The 19,009-nt window shown below is 39.9% G+C and overlaps 1 protein-coding gene across 1 annotated transcript in view; it reads right to left on the minus strand.

The window, feature by feature from the left end:
• Positions 1–2,583: 2,583 nt before the first annotated feature.
• LOC109955477 (rho guanine nucleotide exchange factor 10-like protein) overlaps positions 2,584–19,009 on the minus strand; it is a 77,586-nt gene continuing 61,160 nt past the window's right edge. Inside the window, exons 16-20 of the mRNA XM_020591703.1 lie at positions 18,408–18,565; positions 16,729–16,871; positions 10,163–10,334; positions 6,014–6,136; positions 2,584–5,462 (exon numbers count right to left, since the gene is read on the minus strand). Coding sequence (XP_020447359.1) covers positions 4,912–5,462; positions 6,014–6,136; positions 10,163–10,334; positions 16,729–16,871; positions 18,408–18,565 — 1,147 coding nt within the window. The 3' untranslated portion in view covers positions 2,584–4,911. The remainder of the gene's footprint in view (positions 5,463–6,013; positions 6,137–10,162; positions 10,335–16,728; positions 16,872–18,407; positions 18,566–19,009) is intronic.

A 19,009-nucleotide genomic window follows, 5' to 3' on the forward strand; every position in this document is an offset into this window, starting at 1 on the left:
TCAGTGGATGTACAGCCCCACTGCCCCCGCCCCATGACCCTTTATCTAACACTGTCAGCACCAAAGGGGGGTGTTTATATGGCCTGACTACTCCACGTGGAATCAGTAGGAACAGAAAGATCCAAATGCAACTTGTCAGCCAAAGGCCAAAGGCTCACATTGGCCTGATTATTGCTCATGAGGAAATGGCACCCCAGTTAATTTCTTACTATGATACTATGATTACTAGCTTACTATGACTGTGGATCTGTATTCCATGCTTCTTTGACACATGTGGAAGGGGACAAAGAAAACACAATGAAAGAGAAAAATAAAGATAGGCAGAGTCAGAGCAGGATGGGAAATGGTAGGGTTTTCCCAAAGCATTTTCAATCGCAGTGTGTAACAACCCCGCCTGTCTCCCTGAAGTGTGTTGTGCTAGCGATGACCTAAGCCTCTGGCACTCCACCTAGTTTGAAAGTGAAGAGCAACGCTCAATGGTTATCATTTAACTTTACTCAAACACTGCACTCAAAGAAACTGCAGAACCTGTAATTGACAAAAAAAACTGTCAATTTGAGGAACTTTTTCCTCTAACTGACTCTGTCATTGCTTTTGTACTTTAACAAAAGGGTTAGTCAACATTTTATTTTATATTTTGTAACATTCAATCAACTTCTAAAAATGATACTGTTAAGAAAGCAATGAAAAACCAATAAAACTGGCCTGTGTTTGTCTGGAGAATAGTGTATAGAAGTTTACACACTGCTGAGTTCAAAATTTAGGGGCATTATATCCGAGTTAGTTTCCATCTCTGTATCTTTTACACAACAAAAACATTATTTTTCTTCCTTTTAGCACTGGCTTCCAACAGATGTAGAGGTATAGTTATTGTACTTTGCATAACCAAACACCAGAAAAGTGGGAAATAATCCAAATGACATTATCAAAGATTTTTCTTTTTTTTGCTGAGTCACAGAGAAATAGTAAAATACAACACAGAGTATTTTTCTAACTAAATGAATGTATGTTTGATGATCATCATCACTCTCAATCAGTTAAAAAAGACCAAACTCAAACTATTTAAACATGCTTTTAATTTCACATAAGCTTCTTAGACAATGCTTAGACATGTAACATCAACGTACTGTACCAAAATGTGATGGTCGTTACATAATTTCATTTATGGAAATACTGTATTTTACTCACCAAACTGAGATCTGACAACACTGTTACAACAAAGTTTGACAGGTCAAGAAACACAGCAGTCAGGTGATCACACAGGTTGTAAACAACCCAACACTTGTAGGTGGTAAAACTAAAGGTGAATGAACCCATTATGTCAGCAGCAATGCTTCACTGCACAGGAAAACGGAGAGCACACAGCTACAGCGAGCGTGGTGCATCAAAGTTGAGCTTGCAAGTAGGTCTGTGAACAGTGACAGATGTTTACAATATACAGTCTGAGCAATAAGAATAATGTTCCTATTTTCTCCCTTCCAAATAAATCTGGCTAATCAAGATGCTTGTTTAGAACGTGTATGATCATTTGACTGTATTTCTTGCCTTGTCAGACTTTGTCACCATGTTCCCAGATCTTAGCAATTATCTTGTGGAGTACATGTTTTTTTGGACTCCAAGACGAGTAGCTGCTTCCTCGGTGGCAGCTAATGGGGATCTGAATAAACAGCACAGAATTACTGAGAAGGCCAAAAGTAAGATCTTATTTTTAATTAACCATATAGAACACAACAGAAAAATAAACTGTGACTATCAACACTGTTCCTTTACAAAAGGGAATATAGGTTTAATTAGTACAGTAACAGTTCTAATTAGTAGTACAGTAGGTTCATTAGTGAGTATTAATATTCAGTGCATGGATAATACCTGTACACATGTAGTGTAAGCAAATGAAATGGATGAGTCAATGTCCATCAAAGGTCAACATACGTTTACACTATTGAAACTTCTCCACGACAGCGTTTGTAAAGCATATTTCATCAGCTGCTGCAGCAGGTATAGACGCTCATCCGAGTAAAGGTGAACAAACAATTTCTGTAATGACCATGAGGGGGTTGTGGTTCCAGCCACACTGAATCTCACAGGAATTAGATTAAACATTTCTCACGTGACATTGAGATTTACATTTAGATGAAAGCATCTGAGGACATCATATTTTTCTTGAATGATTTTGGCTGACAGCAGGATGTTTAACTGCTTTAGAATTTCAGCTGTGGGGAGAAAATAAACCTTGGTGTGCCTCAGGGAAATACAGAACATGAACTTTTTGCTTCAACTGTGATGAAGGGATAAGTCGAGAATCCATGTTTGGTGGAAGAGCTGAGCAGAGATGTAGGAGGAGGAAACTGATATACTGGACCATAACATTCCCCATCGCTTGGTCTATTGAAAAACCACAAAGCTGTGTTCACAGGGGGACACTTACGTTTCCTCACCTACTGTGTCATCACCCTGTGGAAAACATAACTGTAAAGTATGGTCTTGGGTTTGTCTGCAAGACACAGAAAGGTGACAAATGAAAGGAAAACCCAACATAAAGTGCCTCAGTGAGCTGTTGGGCCACCACATGCCACCAGAACAGCTTCACCTTGGCACTGACTCGCCAAGCCTCTGAACTCTACTGGAGGGATGAACACCATTCTTCCAAAAGATATTCCCTCGTTTGGTATTTTGATGATAGTGGAGACACTGTCTAACATGTCGATCCAACATCCATCATTTTCATACTCATCAGACCGTTCACTGACCCGTCGTACCCTGTGGATGGGGGCACTGTCATCCTGTCATCTATTCATTTATATGGGTTTTCCTTTCATTTATCACCCGTCTGTAGATGTCATTTGGCAATAGTCCTTGTTCAAACCCCTGCCAATGCTACTATAACTTTGAATTAAGATGCTATGAAACAAAATCTTCACAGTATTACACATTGTACCACTGAGTGCTTCTCATATCAAGTCTGTTTCAACATACTGCTGTTGATATACACAAATCATGTTGTTCCATTATCTTGTTATTTCACAAGTAAAAAAAAAGAACAACCTGTGTAAAGCGTAGTGACAATGCATTTCTATATTAATGAAATCAGGTTAAAGCAAGGCCATATCATTTTTGATCTGCAAAAACCATCAAAGATAAAGATGGGAGGTTTCCACCCACCTATTGTATAAACAACGAACAGGCCGAGAGCTCCCAGAAGTCATGCCACCAAAAGTCAATCGCCCCCTGGTGGCTGGCTGCAGTATAGGTCATAAATCCCACCTCCTCCATGTTAGTGGATGGGTCATGAGCCAAACTAAAAAGTCAAAGTGCAATTCAAATAGATTTTTCAAAAAGGTGATTTCTGTGTTTTTGGTAGATATTATCACTCGGATGTGTGTACAAGTGGTCATTTTTCTGGTAAGTTTGTTTATAAAAGGCTATTTGATTATATGAAAGGGTTTTTTTTTTCAGTTGATTTGACAGCTTTGACTGGCGGTCCGATACTGTCACTCCACTTCTGGTTACTACTGGTTGCATAAATGCAAAATGGCAGCTGCCGTATTCATGGCATTTTGGCTTCACTTTTGCATAGTGGAGGGAAGTAGTGACACCATGTCCACCATTGTCAGTGTTTCCACCCAACAGGGATGACAAGCTGTTTATAAGAATCATCACATCCTAATCATAAAATATTGATGCTTGCATTAAACTCCAAATATTTACCAATTATTAGCATGAACACAAGTGTTGATGGGACAAAGCTTCTGGATAATACCACAGGTAATACAACACATCAGTGCCTGTTTAATGTAATACAAACTTTTGCTATGTTCTGTAAAACACCACATTTAATAAAAATCATCTTGTATATTATTGAAAATGAACATGCATATAAACAGGCTAACTGGTGATTCTCTTAGGTAGGCTGGTATGTTCATTAGCCATTGGCAGTTTGCACAGCTGCACCACTTTTATTTTGTCGCTTGTCTAGAGCATTTTGCTTCTGATGTGTGGCTGGTTGGTAGCTATGTATAAACAAGCCTGTGCACACGTCTATTTGAGCTAACTGATAGATCATAGTGAATAATGAAAGAGATATCTGGCATTAGCAACATAATACTCTGAAAGATGGCAGCAAAACTTTTCAAGTAAATCTGTAATAATTACAGCATAACCTCTTAGATCTCAGAAATTTCCCCCCAGTTTGCTTTCCTTTGACCAACAAAGGCATTTTCAGGTCCAGGTGGTGTCTCATTTCTCATAACCAATACTTATTTTTGCAACAGAAAAGAAATTCTTGCATGTAGAGGACATAAATTCAGTTCTGAGCCAGAAGCTATCATACATTCACATCGTATGGGATGAGAGAAAGACTGGCAAAGCTAATAAAGTGATGCTAATGTGCCTTGTGATGCGATGGTAGTCCCCAGTTTTCAACTCTGAACAGATGGGATCTCTCCCATTGGATCAGATAAAAGATGTCCATCTCTGCCTCTGCAGAGCATAGCAGATTCAACAAAGGCAGCCACTCAAAGGCATGCTGTCCATGGGCACTCACAAAAGTCCTTCACACAAAAATGTGGCAGACCACATGCAGCAATGATGAGATTAAATTGAGGCAAATCAATCCTAACTAAGTTGGGAAGAGGAACCTGATCATAATAATCATAGAATAAATTGCTACTGTTGGGAAGAAGATGATGCAAACTCCTGAACAAAATCGTCCTATGGGCTGACGGTACCTCTTGTAAACAACATGTCTTCGTTTCCTTATTCCACAGGCTAAATCATAAGATGTCAAGTTCTGTAACAGTGGCAATATGTTCTCATCATACAGACCAATCCCTTAAATTTATGGAGAAGGTGATTTGAGACTAAGCTAAGCAGACATCTATGAATACACATCACCTTGCAATTTATTTTTCCATATCACACTGTCAGTGGGAGCTGCCATACCATAAGAATATTCTCTAAACCCTCCCCACTCATCCCAGTACCTGCTGCCGTGCCTTCCTTCAGTCTACGGAAACCCCTACCTCCAGAGATAACCGCTGCAGAGATCACCTTGTCCTTGTGCCCTGTCTGCCTCTTACAGGGACGCCCCCTAACCCACATTTCTGGGTCGTCACTGAGCTCATAGATAGATCCGTCTTCCACGCTGTGCTCTAGAGATTCCAGGGAGGAATCTGATGCCTCATCGCCCTGCGCCGTTAACGGACGGCCAGGTAATCCTGCTGTGGAGCGCAGCTTGTACTGTAGCAGAATGCCGCGCCCTTTGCCCATCCCCTCTCCCTGATAGGAGTTGGACTGCTGGAGGGATTCCTGAGAGGAAGTGTCGCTGCGGTCCTCGGCTCCACAGGCAGAGTCTGGGCCATCGCCAACAGAATCCCTTTTCAGCAGTTCAGGAGACAGGGCACTAGTGATGGCTACCAGTAAGTCCACAGGCCCACAGTGGGCATTGAGAGAGATCATTCCCTTTCCTGTCAGAATCAGGCAGACAGAATATTTAAGAGAGAGAAAACATATTATACATCTCTGCTGGGCTGGGTTTAAGTCACTGTAACATCAGTTAAAGCATATTATTATAGAAGGGTTTCCACAGATAATACCATATGTCATTAACTGTTATCTGTAATTATTTATCATAAATCACACCTGTAGCAGTCATTTAGGTGTTTATAGTTATGGGTGTATTTATATATTATTCAATAACCTGCCTAGAAAAAGATGGTCATATAGTACAGTTTGGGCAAGTGGGAAACTAATGACCTCATTCACTTGGCATAGTAAACAAAAAATTGCCAAGAAGTTTTTAAATTACCTTGCAATAATATATATACAGGATGATTTGTGTGTTGCCTGCCTGATAATATTTGCACTGACTCCCAAAGCTACAAGAAAAATGTGAAGTGCAACCTCAATAATGGGCAGTGCAGAGTAATTTTACATTATGAAAAAAACCTCTCTGCCGCTCTTTTGACCTCTCGAGAGCCTGTTCAGTCACAGCCAGCCGCCCCACACAGATCCATACCTGTTATTTTGGGGATGCCCTCCAGTTTGGGAACTGGAAGAGTGATAATTACACCTTGTGCAGTGCCCACCCATAACAGACCCTGGCAAATCAGAAGACTCGTGACTCGCATGCTCTTCTGACCTGCGATACAGAAAACACGAACCGAAAATTGAACATAGTTTGTTACAGAATGACAGCTCAAGTCTACAACAGATTAAGGTACCTTCTGAAAGAATAACAGATTACCCCCCCACTTTTCAAAATGATCCAACTTTTACTACCTGGATGGCCTGTTTGACCCTTTGTTGATTTTATTATTGCTGTATTTTAGAAATGACCTACTCAGACCTAGCATGACAGAAAAAAGGAGCAATATTTTTATTGTTGGATATCAGTGTTAGCTTTGGGTAAGGTGTAAGCTCTGTGATCAATTTGTATTTAACAAGCTTGACACATGCCCAGCTCAGACACCTAGGGCTCTAGCTGATCCATTTGAAAAAGAAACTCTCAGCACAAAGCCCAGCATTGGAAACAAGAAACTTTGTATAATACATTTCTGTTTGACATCTGAATGGTTTTGAAATATTGAGCTTCAGAGTTTTCACCTCCAACTGCACAGTGTACAGTAAAACCAACACGCAGAAACCATCTCTAAAGGTAATATAAACACAGACATTATAATCCTTCCTCATAAACAAGTCTCTACACCCACACAGGTGTCTGGAATTTTAGTTGATCGCTCAGATCTCTTCATAGGCCTGAGTGGGTGTGTACTGTCAGTGCTGGGCTGACATCTTTCTGACCTTTATAAACATATATTTTTCCATATATTGTTCTAGTGTGTTCTAGTTCTGTGTCATCCGGCTTAAATGTGAAAATAGGTCTAATCATTCAGAACAACTGAAAACTATTCCGGCTGAAAAGCAGCGTATTGTTGCCCTCTCTGGTGGGAAGAAACGTTTCATTGTTCACCTTCTTAGAAATGTGCTTTGTTGTAACCACGTCCAACACTTTTGTTACAGGATCCTGACTTACTGTGCACCACTGCAAAGAGATGAGACATTAAACCACTTGAGGTCAGAAAAAAACAACTTTCATTTTTCTGTACGTAGTACAGACAGCTGGGTGGCACAGTGACAGTGGTTAGCTCTGTCACCTCACAGCAAGAAGGTTCTGGGTTCGAACCCAGGCCGACCTGTGGCCTTTCTGTGCAGAGTCTGCATGTTCTCCCTGTGCCTGTGTGGGTTCTTTCCAGGTACTCCGGCTTCCCCCCACAGTCTAAAGACATGCAGCTTAGGTTGACTAAATTGCCTGTAGGAGTGTGTGTGGTTGTTTGTCTCTGAGTGTCAGCCCTGTGACAGATAGCCCTGTGATTCAAACATACTGTTGATAGTGTTGCATTCATTTGCTGGTAGGTTTGTTTGTTTTATTCTTGTCCGTAACTACTCAGATCAGATGATATATAGCAAGTTGGTATTAGTGCTGACTGAGGTTCTCTGTTAGCATGACAAAGTAATTCACGATGATTTTTTTTCCTTGGGCTGAGTTTGAACATTGATTTTCTTTGGATAAAGTTTTCTTTTTACATTCTGTGAGGGAGTAGAATCAGCACATTTTCTGCTGTGAAATTTTCCATTGCTGAGCTGTTTTCATAGCACTGCACTAGTGATTAGAGGAACTGCACGCTCCTATTATACATGCACATCTTTTGTTTCCAGTTAACAAAGGGGTGAAAAACATTGTCGTGGATTTATTTTTATGTTCTTTCTGCAGTCCCTCAGCTCTTGGCTCCCATTGTGGCCTAATTATCTAGACAGCCATTTACCATAATATCCATGGCAACCATAATGGAATTACATCAACACTCATGTGATCACAACTAAGAGAATGCTCATTTGTATGTGTAGCTGTATTTACATGTTTGTTCTGTGCCATGCTTAGATTATGACAATTTGCATGAGTGGCTCAACAGCACGATCAATTAAATCATTTCACTGTGTAGCAATGACTCATCCCTAGTAGGAAGCTGATGCTATGTGTATAAGAGGAAAGGGAGGCGGAGCAGGGAGGTGCATTCAGCAAAGAGGGAGCCTTTAGGCGCAAACCTCGGAGGGTCACAGCAGTGAGTGAGGCACTGGCAAAAACAGCCTTTATCTTGAAACTGTCTGCCACCTGCTCACATTGCCTCAGAGTCTATTTGTACTTTGGTTAGAGAGCTTAAGTGGGAAAGAGAGATGCTCATGAACACCCACTCTTGGGTTACCATGAAATCTGGAATTAAGTCAGAAGATGTGGGCACCAGGCATTGTCTTTAAGAACAGTGATAAAGAGGGATAATGACAAAGGCACTTGAGATTAAGGGAATATAGCTTAACCTCCAGCAATCTTGCACCTCCAGTTTTTGCAGCAATGCACACACTCTGCAGTGTGTCATGGGTTTATCGTGGGCGCTAGTATTTGCCTTAAAAAGAAGATGTCTCCAAAGATAAATGTTTCCTTGTGATATGTCACTGAGGACTTTATTTTGGAATATTATTTTTTCACCCTAAGGACAGAACTATTAAAGACATTAGTAGAGAAGAGATCAGCACTTTTTTCTGCCTCAGAAACTTCTGTGTTGTTTACTGCAGCCCGAATTCCCTGTTGAGTATAAATCACATTAAGGGGAGAGGATTAGGGAGTATATCAGTATTGCATGTCCTAGCATAAGTCAAGGAGAAACATTGGAAAGCAGAGACCCACTGATAGTGAGAAACCATCAGTATTTCATGTGCAGTAATTGTAGTTGTAGAGCACTGGGTGATGCTCTTTTCTCTTGTGAGCTAAAAAAAGCAGAACCTAAGTCAAAGATCCTCCTCCTTTTGTGGACCCTGAAGACAGGAGCTGAACAACTCATTCTTTTCACCCCATAACTTCCCCCAGGGCCAGGCCTTGAGGCTGCCACCCTCCTTAAAATCTGCTGCATATTTCAAGGGGAAGCACTGGGTGTGGGTGAAAATGACCTTTGGGTCACCAGTTTTCTCCAGATACCAAAGCTATAGGAGTCTGTTCTCCTTAAAGTCTCATCTTGTACAAAAAGAGAAACTTTGTTTCAAAAGAGAAAAGTTAGGCCTGTAACACATGCATGTTTTTATCCATTTACACAACTCACAAGAGAAAATCCAGTATGTTTTCTGATGAGACGGAGAGCTACCGCAGCTTTGGGTATTGCTCTAAACATATCAATCGCAGTCTTGTGTCTCAGTGAAAAAGGCAACATTTTCTAAGTCCAGATGCATTTACACCGCTCCCTGGACCCCAAATCAAATCTTCACATGTACTGAATGAGCTACAGCCAAGCTGACACTGAGTCACATGTACTCTAGCTAATACCATTGGACAATTTTAGTTACGCTTCACTGTTTAATGTTTTTCTTTAACCATCATTCTTCCCTCAAAAAAGGAAAATAAAAATTTTAACCATTATAAAGGAAGGCACACCGGAAATAAAGAGCAACATCCTAAGAGGACAGCAGTGAGAAGTGAAGCAAGGGCTGTAAGGACTTTAAAGCAGAGTGAAAAAGACAACATGGGGAGTGAGAGAGACATAGAGGGGCAAAAAGAAAGCAAAATAGGAACTGAACAGGGAGGAAAGTGTGCAGGTACAGTACGTGCAGAGAAAAACTGGTAAAGTGGGCAAGATGACACAAGACGTTTAAAGAAAGACAAGTGTTTCCATGGGAACCCTTAGTATGAAAATCTTTAAGGCTGCCATTTTACTGCTCCTCAAAGACTTCATTTCTCTATTATTAAACCCTGTCCCTCACCCCATGGCTCTATATATTGGCTTTGAACATGCTTTACTCAGGTCAGTCCCCAGCGTGTAAGACCCAAGGAGCAACTTGGACAAAACATGAATACTGTTCTAGAGAGAAAAGCATTATCAGTGTTATATTGGCGATCTCTCATTGCTCTTATACAATAAATATACAATAATATTAAACATAAAAAAAGTGAACTATGTGTCTAGTGGACGATTTTGAGACAATAAACTGTTACAAAGTTAAAAAAACAACTGTATGATGTTTTACACACATACACAAAAAGTGTCTCTGCTGCTCTGCAAGATAGAGGTTGACAGGTTGACCTCTATATGTGGGTCTTACATCAAGTGTGATGCGCATGTACCAGTGTTCAGAAGTGTTGACCGTGATGAGATGTTGATTTCCTGTAGAAGCTCCAGTGTTTCGGTATGAAATAGACGAATGGAGGAACCCTCAGAGAACGCCATCCACACCCCTCCACCGGCACAAACCATGTGTGCAACACTAACCGTTGGTTCTGGATGGACTTCAAACTTCTGTAATAGAAATAGTAACACTGTTATAGATACCGGCAACATAGAAAGAAAATGCAGCCACCCACATCATCAACAAACTACATTATTTCCATGACGGAAAACAAAACATCTCCAAAACGGAAAACTTAGCTCTCCCTGAATATTTTTTTTGTCTTACTTATTCTGTTATAACCTCAGTGCAATTTTTCAAAAGTTGTTTTGGTATTTTATAGCCCACAACCCTGTACAGAGTTTTGCAACATCACAGCTATTCTTCCTTTCTCCTTCACTAATTAGACAAAGTGAAAGAGAAAGAAGGATAGAATCTTTGTAACAATGGAAAGGCCTGATTTCTCTGTACTGTGCTTCACTATAGGCTACGCTCGGGTATATTTTTTAACTGGTATGCCATGTCAGAGTTGATTTACTGTAATGTTCATTGTTTCAAAACATTGTGTCATGACTATGTCCTGACATGAGGAGCTCAGTAGAAGCCCTGTGACTCTTATATTGCTGCTCTCAATTTGATGTACTTTAAATATAGTCTTACTGTTCTCCCCTAATTTTCCAAATGTAAGTGTTCCTTACACAAGTTGTATGCGTCACTCCCCTGGCTTCGATCTTTTTCAGAGCACCATAGAAAAAGAGTTTCAGGCACACATTCCTAATGAGTAGCTTGAAATAAATGCAATGAGCCTTATCATGGTAACACATGCAGCCCCTGTGGTCCAAGGCGTGACAAGGGTTGGTTTGGGCATCATCTCAGAACTCATATCACCGTCAACGCACGAGTTGCATAGTGTCGGGCAATTAGTCAACAAGAGCAAGTGAATGAAAATGAGAACGCACCCCCAAACCCAAGTGCATGAGCAGACAGGGATTACCACCTGTTTGTGTGCCCTTGCCAGTGGGTCCTCCTTTGTTTCAAATTAGGGAAAAGGAAAGAAGCCTTTGATGTATTTTCTGTTTTTAATTGACTTCTCAGCTGTGGGTTCCTGCTCTGCCTGGGAAAGAATATGCAATGCATCTCTTCATTTTTCAAGTCTAGCCATCAAAAAAATTAGATCTCCGTAATAAAAAGGCAGTTTTTACCTTCAATAACCCATTGCAATTCTAATGAACTGACAAGCTTGTAAGTGAACACATAGTCCTGCTGTGCTGTATATGCTGCTATCACTATTGCTATGAATCATTATAAAGTGCGGTAGCTCTAAAAGAGGCTTGCAGCTATGGCTGACACAGTGTCATTGTTGGATGCCATCTTGCCTACCATATGGCTGAAACCACCTGGAAGACATGCTGGGAAACTGAATGTATACATTACTTTGATTTGACTGGGATATACAGGAATTTCAAAAGGTGCCTGAAAAAAAAAGGTTATCCCATTGATTTAACATTTGTCAGAGAACACTGTTTTAACATAGATTCACATGTACTGCAAAATAAAATTCAATAAGAATAACTTAATCAGTGATATTGACCAAACGTGTTAAATGCCTGTCTTATGTTGCCCCCCCACCAACAACCTGTTAGCCTGCTGAATCCAGCGTTGCTCACAGAGACGAAGTGGTCAGTGATGACCCGACAGCAGCAACGCTCCCTTTCCACTCGCCTTGGCAGTGTCGCACTAACAGCTCCGTCCCCTCCACCAGGAGAGGGACACAACAGCAGAGCTAAAGCCACAAACACTTCAGCTGGTCTGGACAGCTCATTAGTTCTTCATTATGTCATGTGACAAGGTGTCTTTTCTTTTTGCTCAGTGCAAAGTCCACATCTCTCTGTCCTGAGCTCTAGCCAGGGAGTCAAGTGGACGTGTGAGTGATAGGAGAAAGCAGGTAGTAAGAGAAAGTAATAGGAAGAGGAAGGAACTAGGTCTGCCAGTCCGTATTGATCAAAGCTTGTATATCCATGCGTGTCCTATTTGCTAAGGTTTGGTTACATGGGAGAGAGTCAGACCTCGACACAGAGGTTATGTTTGTGAACGGTCTGTAATAGTGCAGAGATCTGCGCTTAGAAATTCACAGAGATATGTTTGAAATCCTGGCACGCATCTTAGCAGGTTTGAACAAAATGACATTTGTGTAAAACTCAGACAAACAAACAAACAAACAAAATGCTGCATTATCATCAGATTCAAATCAGCCCCTACAGTGCGACTATCTACAAAAGAGAAAACATTGCTTGATTGTTTGAGTTTTTCTCATTTTCTCCTCAATTACAGTAAGTTGTTTCAAAATCCCATGGTGTGCTATGACTCCTGCTGTTACTGAGCCCCTTCATTTAGCCTGATAAATGTAAATAGATATTTTTTTATTAGAAGTGAGTTAGTTTAAACTCATTTCCCCCTTTACCCAGATGTGAAAACATGGTGTCTTTGGCACAAAGACACTGCTGATCACAGTGTCACTGTCAACAAGGCCCTATGGTGATGACTGTAAAAACTGTAAGTGACAAGAAAACCAACAGGGAGAAAAGGGGCAGCAGACGTTTTTCTTGTCAAGGGGCATTTTTTGTTGCTGTACCTTGGGTGGCCACTGGGGCTGATGGACTTGCCGCACCATATCCAGGGTTAAATTTCAACTCCCTTAACTTTACCCACATTTCCCTCACTTGTGTCTTTTCCTTGTGCCTAAGTCCCTCACATGTAAAATATGAGGAATAAATGGGAGGAAAGAGAAATCCAGGAAACACATTTATAAAGACACGAGACGTTCCTTTCTGTGATCCACTATTTGAAGCGTCCACTGACAAACTGATTTCCATTAAGACTTCATGAAGGATGGTGTCTTGTGTCCTTTCCCTTCACGGGATCCTGGCACATCCTTCAGGATGGTGGACTGGAACAACTTCTGGGTCGAGTGAAGAGCAAGGAATGATCAGTTAAGGGAATTGTGATTTCCCCCAGCTCTCCTAAAACATCCATGGAGAAATTATTAGCATAAACTGAAGCTGGTCTGGGCTGTGATGGTTTTCCATTTATTGCCACCAACAGGTCAAAGCTTTCAACTATGTATGTGAAAACTCATTACATCCCCATCAAGCTCAGCTGTACTTTGGGTCTAGTGTTAATGGTAAGACACTAAACTAAAATGATGAATAGTAAAAACTTTATACCTGCTAAACACTGGCAGGTCAGTACTGTTACTGTAGGCAACAGGCTGATTTTAGTACTCAGCTCCAAGCACCACTGTTCCAAAGTACAGCCTCAGAAAACTACTACTGTACTGTAGCATGACTGTAAGCTCGTTTCCCATGTTTAAACCTCTGTGGTAAAATCTAGTCAAAACTGCAAAAAGTATCATTTTGCAGCTTTGTGAGCTTGTCATAAGATATCTGCATTCTAAGACTGATGAAACCACTTCTCAAGCCTCACACTCCAGCTGTATTTGCCTCTCTCCCCTCACAGCCATTGTATTGTTGAGGTTTTGTTAGCACTATAATTTTCATCTATCCCCACTGGGGTGGAATATATACAATCAGCTATTACAAAGCTGAGAGTACACACACTTTTTAAGCGGTAATGATCTTTTCTCATTGCAATTTCAACACTATACAGCCATGTTTATCCAAAACAGATGTAAAATGTTACATTTAAACTATAATAACTTTATCAAGGGATCAACCGTGAAGATTTAAAAAGACACGCATGTCAAGCAACAGGGTGCGGGGATCAGCGGCGCCACAAGAGACAGGCTACCAAGTCACAGATACATGATTCAAAAGTGCAGCAAGTGGAGAAAACAGTGGAATGGAGAGAAGTGAATATCACCCTCTAGTCTTGCTCCAAATTATTTCTTTTGCTACAGGTGACCGGTATTTCTTCTCCAGATCATGGCATTGCACTGCAGTTGATGTGGTCAGCCCTCTTGAGTCCACATTAGTGAAGAAGGCAAGGTTAGCAAGGAAGTAACCAGGCCTGACCTGTTAAGCTCTGTGGGGGATACCGTACATCAGAACTGTGCTTCCACTACGTGGCCATTCAACTAATTATGTCTGTGTCTCTGGAGAACTAGGCTGAAGGAATGAAAGCAGACATCCCTAGATCATCTAAACATCTAAAATTTCGTTGTATGTGTGTATCTGTTATCTCTATCAGGTCTTGCCTGATTATATGGATCTTTAACTTTTATTTTACATAACTCAAAACTAAATTTCCAAGTTTGCCCCCAGTATATGGCTGCATGTTGTATATCTGCAGCTTTTATGTTTGGCATAAGATCAACCAGAGCATTTGGCTCCAAATAAAATAAGTAGTTAAAGGTTGTACATCCATTACTTTCCTATTTCTTTTTTGTTTTTCCGGAAATATAGCTCATTTGCATATAAAATTGAAAACATTTATATGATTAAACATGTGCATTTAGTTTATTGTTAATGTTTTAGTTTGTTTGGTTGTTCAGCTTCAGCATGTTCTCATTATAGTGTATGTCACCAACATTTATTTATCCAGAGGAGGTTTGCTTAGCACACATGCTCCTTTTCAACAAAAACCCTTCTACACATTTATACAGCTACACACACTCACATCCGGGAGCTATAATTAAATGGTAATGGTTTGCAGTTCAGCATCCAAATAGTATATTAACATTACCCAGAAGATTTTGTTTTCTGTCATTCATTACTTTTTTTTTTACTAGAGCCAGAGAACTTGTCCCCCCTTTACGTCTCTAGTGACACACAGTACAGATGAACACCTTGGAAATGACTACACAAAAAGGGAAAGCATGACAGAGACAACACCCAGGATGAAATTCTGGAGATAATGGTGTGCATTCCTGTACCATAACTCAGGGCTGAGGGTGCTGCAGAAAAATGAGGCTTATTTGTGTGTGGGAGATCCAACATACACTATGTGAATCTACAAAGGCTTCGTTGTCCATGCACCAGCTCCAGGCTGTAAATCTTGATGGCATCACAGATTAGAATGCTGGCTCTCTAAGGCTGTACGCATAAATCTTTTCAAAAAATGAAAGGAGAGGAAATTTTCCTCAAAGCTGCAAAACGACAATAACGCAAACACATAAGAAAACACCTTGTCTAGCAGTTTCACTTATGAACCCATCCATTTAGAACTTCATACAATGTTTGACCTTGTAAATATGGATGGAAGAAATGCAACAAAAATATTTTTAACACATTCTGTAGCTGGCTTATCTAGGTTTTGAATTTCTACATATGATAAGTTTTGTTAAATTGTATAAAACAGTATAAAAACAATAAATGAAAAATGCAAATATGCAAAAATGTTATATTGTTGTGTATAACAGCATAAATGTAAGAACACTGTACATTAAAAACATTTAACCTATACTGGAATGCCTTTTTGCAATATATGCCATATATCATGGTAACCTGAATTACTTCCTTTCAGCTCTAGTTATTTCCATAAAGGGAAAAACATCTAATCTTTTTCTATTTTCACTGATAAATGTACGTATATATAAACAGAAAACAGATACATTCACCGGCCACTTTAATAGTCACAACTGTACAACTGTGTGCACTTCAATACAACACTTGCACCTTAACATCTGTGTTTATGAAGCTCCAAATGTTTGTTTTGGTGAAATTGTCATAAATATATAAATTTAATGAATGGTTTATTATTGAGGTCATAGTTAAAGGTGGCATTGTACTGCACTACATTACATTCAGAGGTGTCTGCATCTTTGTCCTCCCCAGCTACATACATGAGAGGATCAAAATAATAGGAACAGCTCTGAATGTAACGTAGTCCAGCACAACACCACCAAATTTATACATTTATGGTGATTTCACCAAAAACTGAAACATTGTTTCATAAAAACAGATGTTAAAGTGGATGTGTTGTACTGAAATGCATTGTACATTTGTACAGGTGTAACTGGCCGGTCAGTGTACATTCCATAATCTAACGTATAGAAATAAAGAGATAAAGCAAACAGTGGAAAAACTAAGTTAATAACAACTAAGGAACAAACCCCCACCAAACACCAATGCGTGTTATGATGACTGAATAAGAAATATACATATATATACACATATATATTTTAAGAAAAGACATACAGCATAAGTGATTTCATTGTCTTGAGCCTATAGAGCAAGAATGCTAAAAGGATGGACATACATGTAGCATACTATTATCATAATCAAATAAGACATCAAATAAAATATCAATAAATGATTCAAGTTTAAAAATGTTCAACAGTGCATCGGATGGATCAACAGTATCACTACTACATTTAACAAGCAGGAAGTGAGAACATTCTTTCTAATGAGTTTTATTCAGGAGTATTCAGACAAATAATTCACAATCCCGAGAATGTGTTGAAATGAAAGTGTTTTTTTCTGTGACAAAAAGATGCTTACCTGTGTATTTTTAAGCAACAAGGTAAACTGAAACAGTATGAGGCCAGCAATGATTTTAGTTATTTACCTGAGTGGAGAGGCTGGAGATGTCCATGACTGTGACGGAGTTTCCGCAGCTTGCCCACACCGAGTCATCTAACACTAACAGTGTCCGCACTGGTTCTGAGCCCAGGTTTACACATCTGTAGGAGCCAGGGTCCCAAAGGTCATCTAAAAATAAGCACCACAATGAGCTATCACAAGGATGTGAAGGAACCCTCACAATTACCGGCAATAATCCCAGCTAGCCTACAGTTATATTAATAAACTCATGACCAATGTCCCACTGTCATATTGAGGAAGGAAATTCAATTCAATTCCTATGGTACCACTTGTACCGCAGTACGTTTGCAGGGTGTGTACTGAGAAGATACTCTTAAAGCCATTTAATATGGCTGAGCTTTTACAAGAGCAACAGTGGGAAGAGCTGACAGTGGAGGCCTGTTTTCTTTCAAAAAAACCAAACCAAACAACAACCATGTGAGAGAATATGACCTACAGGCTGACTAAATAAAGACTGCGGACCTCCACACTGTGCAGCACAGTTTTTGTCACCCTTCCACCCACATGCTAATAAGTCTGGTGTACGCTTTCATCCACTTTGGAACTTCTTTATCTCCACTTCTTTTCTCTCTTTTTTGCTTCATCATTGGGAAAATGAAGCTGACTTTTTTCTTTGAGTTCTAATCACAGGGCACACGTTGCTGCTACTACAAACGCACACTATAAAGTGAATTACATAAGCGATTCCTTTGCTATTCCTTATTGAAGCAAAATTAGAGAAGGGAGCGCACCCAGCCATTTAATTAACATTTTGAGTTGTTTATTTCTGCCTTTCAGAGTGGAATAGCCTCACAATGCCTTCTGACTTCCACAGGTTAATTGCTTGGCATGTAATAAAGGTCATTTTTCCACCTTTTCAAAATTCAGTCTTGTAAATGTCCCTCTTGTCCCCTCCACCAAACAAGGCCATGCCAATTTTATCCTTCTGTAACACTGCAGGGGTGGGGGGGTGTCATCATCATACCAAGCCAAATTTCTTTGCTTTGTCTTGAAAAATACTGTCATTATAAGCTGACATGAAGGACGATGTACATGGTGCTGGTGCTGGAGCACATTCCACATCCAGAGCTTTTCTCCCATCCTTTTTTTTTTTTTTTGAATACACAAAGTGTGAATAGTAATATTTAATCAGCATACAGAAGCTTGGTGTAAATGACCAGAACAGGAGGGAGGCCAGCATGCCAACTAAATATAAAGGCAAAAGAGACAGTGCACAACAGATGACCTCGTATCAATAAATAACCTGCAAACTACTGGAAATGTAATCTGTTGTGAAATTAAAACATTCTGCTCGTGATTGCAATGCATGGCTAGGAACTAGCACACACAGTAAATGTTGGAATTCACAAACACATAAAAAGTTTGACTTTACTGTCTTGACAAAACATAAAAGTTTATACAAGCAGAATTTTAATCAGTGTAGTCAATTTAAATATGTGTTATCTTTCCAAATAAGTTTTGCATTTTGAATTAGTTTCAATGTAATTTTTCATCATTCACAATGCAACATAAATAAATGAACCAATTACGACTGCAGACTTTCACTCCTCCGACAGACCACACACTGAATGTAGCCACAGCCGCCGATGAACAATAAACTACAGCCATCAGTCTGAAAACAAAGCAACCCTGGAAGCACCTTACCACTGTTATTTCTTCCATAAACCATCACAGTCCCATTCTGCAGACCTGCAAACAGGAACCGAGAGGAGTGCCTCAGGCACAGCACAGGGCAGCCCTCTGGGTTACTGAGGGTCACCGTGCATTGTGCTGCGGTGTCCACGCTGCTGTAGACCAGTATGCTGGAAAAACAGAAAGCAACACAAGCCAACATGATATATGGGTGTCATTTGAAATGACAGAGTGCCTCGTTTTCATGCAGTTTGATTTAACAGTGCACTTTGGAGTAAAGCATTGTGTGTGTGCAGCCACTCTGTCTTTCTCATGTTTGAAATGCCATCTGATCTTTGCTGCATCTTATTGTCTTCTTCAAAATAACAAATGCACAGAGCTGTTTATTTCTCTCTGTCTGAGACGAAACTGTTAAGTAGCACTGGAGCTGAGACTCAAGTGTGATGAAAAAGGTTCCTTCTTGTTGTTGTTAAATGTAACTATACGTTAAGATAATGAGTCAGTATAAACAAAATGCTCACCTATGATTTGGGGCCTATACAAATGACTAAACTCTACTGTAAATGAAAGTGTTAATATAATAGGAAAATATGAAATTCAAAGATTTTCTTTGT

This window comes from Monopterus albus, unplaced genomic scaffold (genome assembly GCF_001952655.1).
Source record: "Monopterus albus unplaced genomic scaffold, M_albus_1.0 scaffold1.1, whole genome shotgun sequence".
NCBI lineage: Eukaryota > Metazoa > Chordata > Actinopteri > Synbranchiformes > Synbranchidae > Monopterus > Monopterus albus.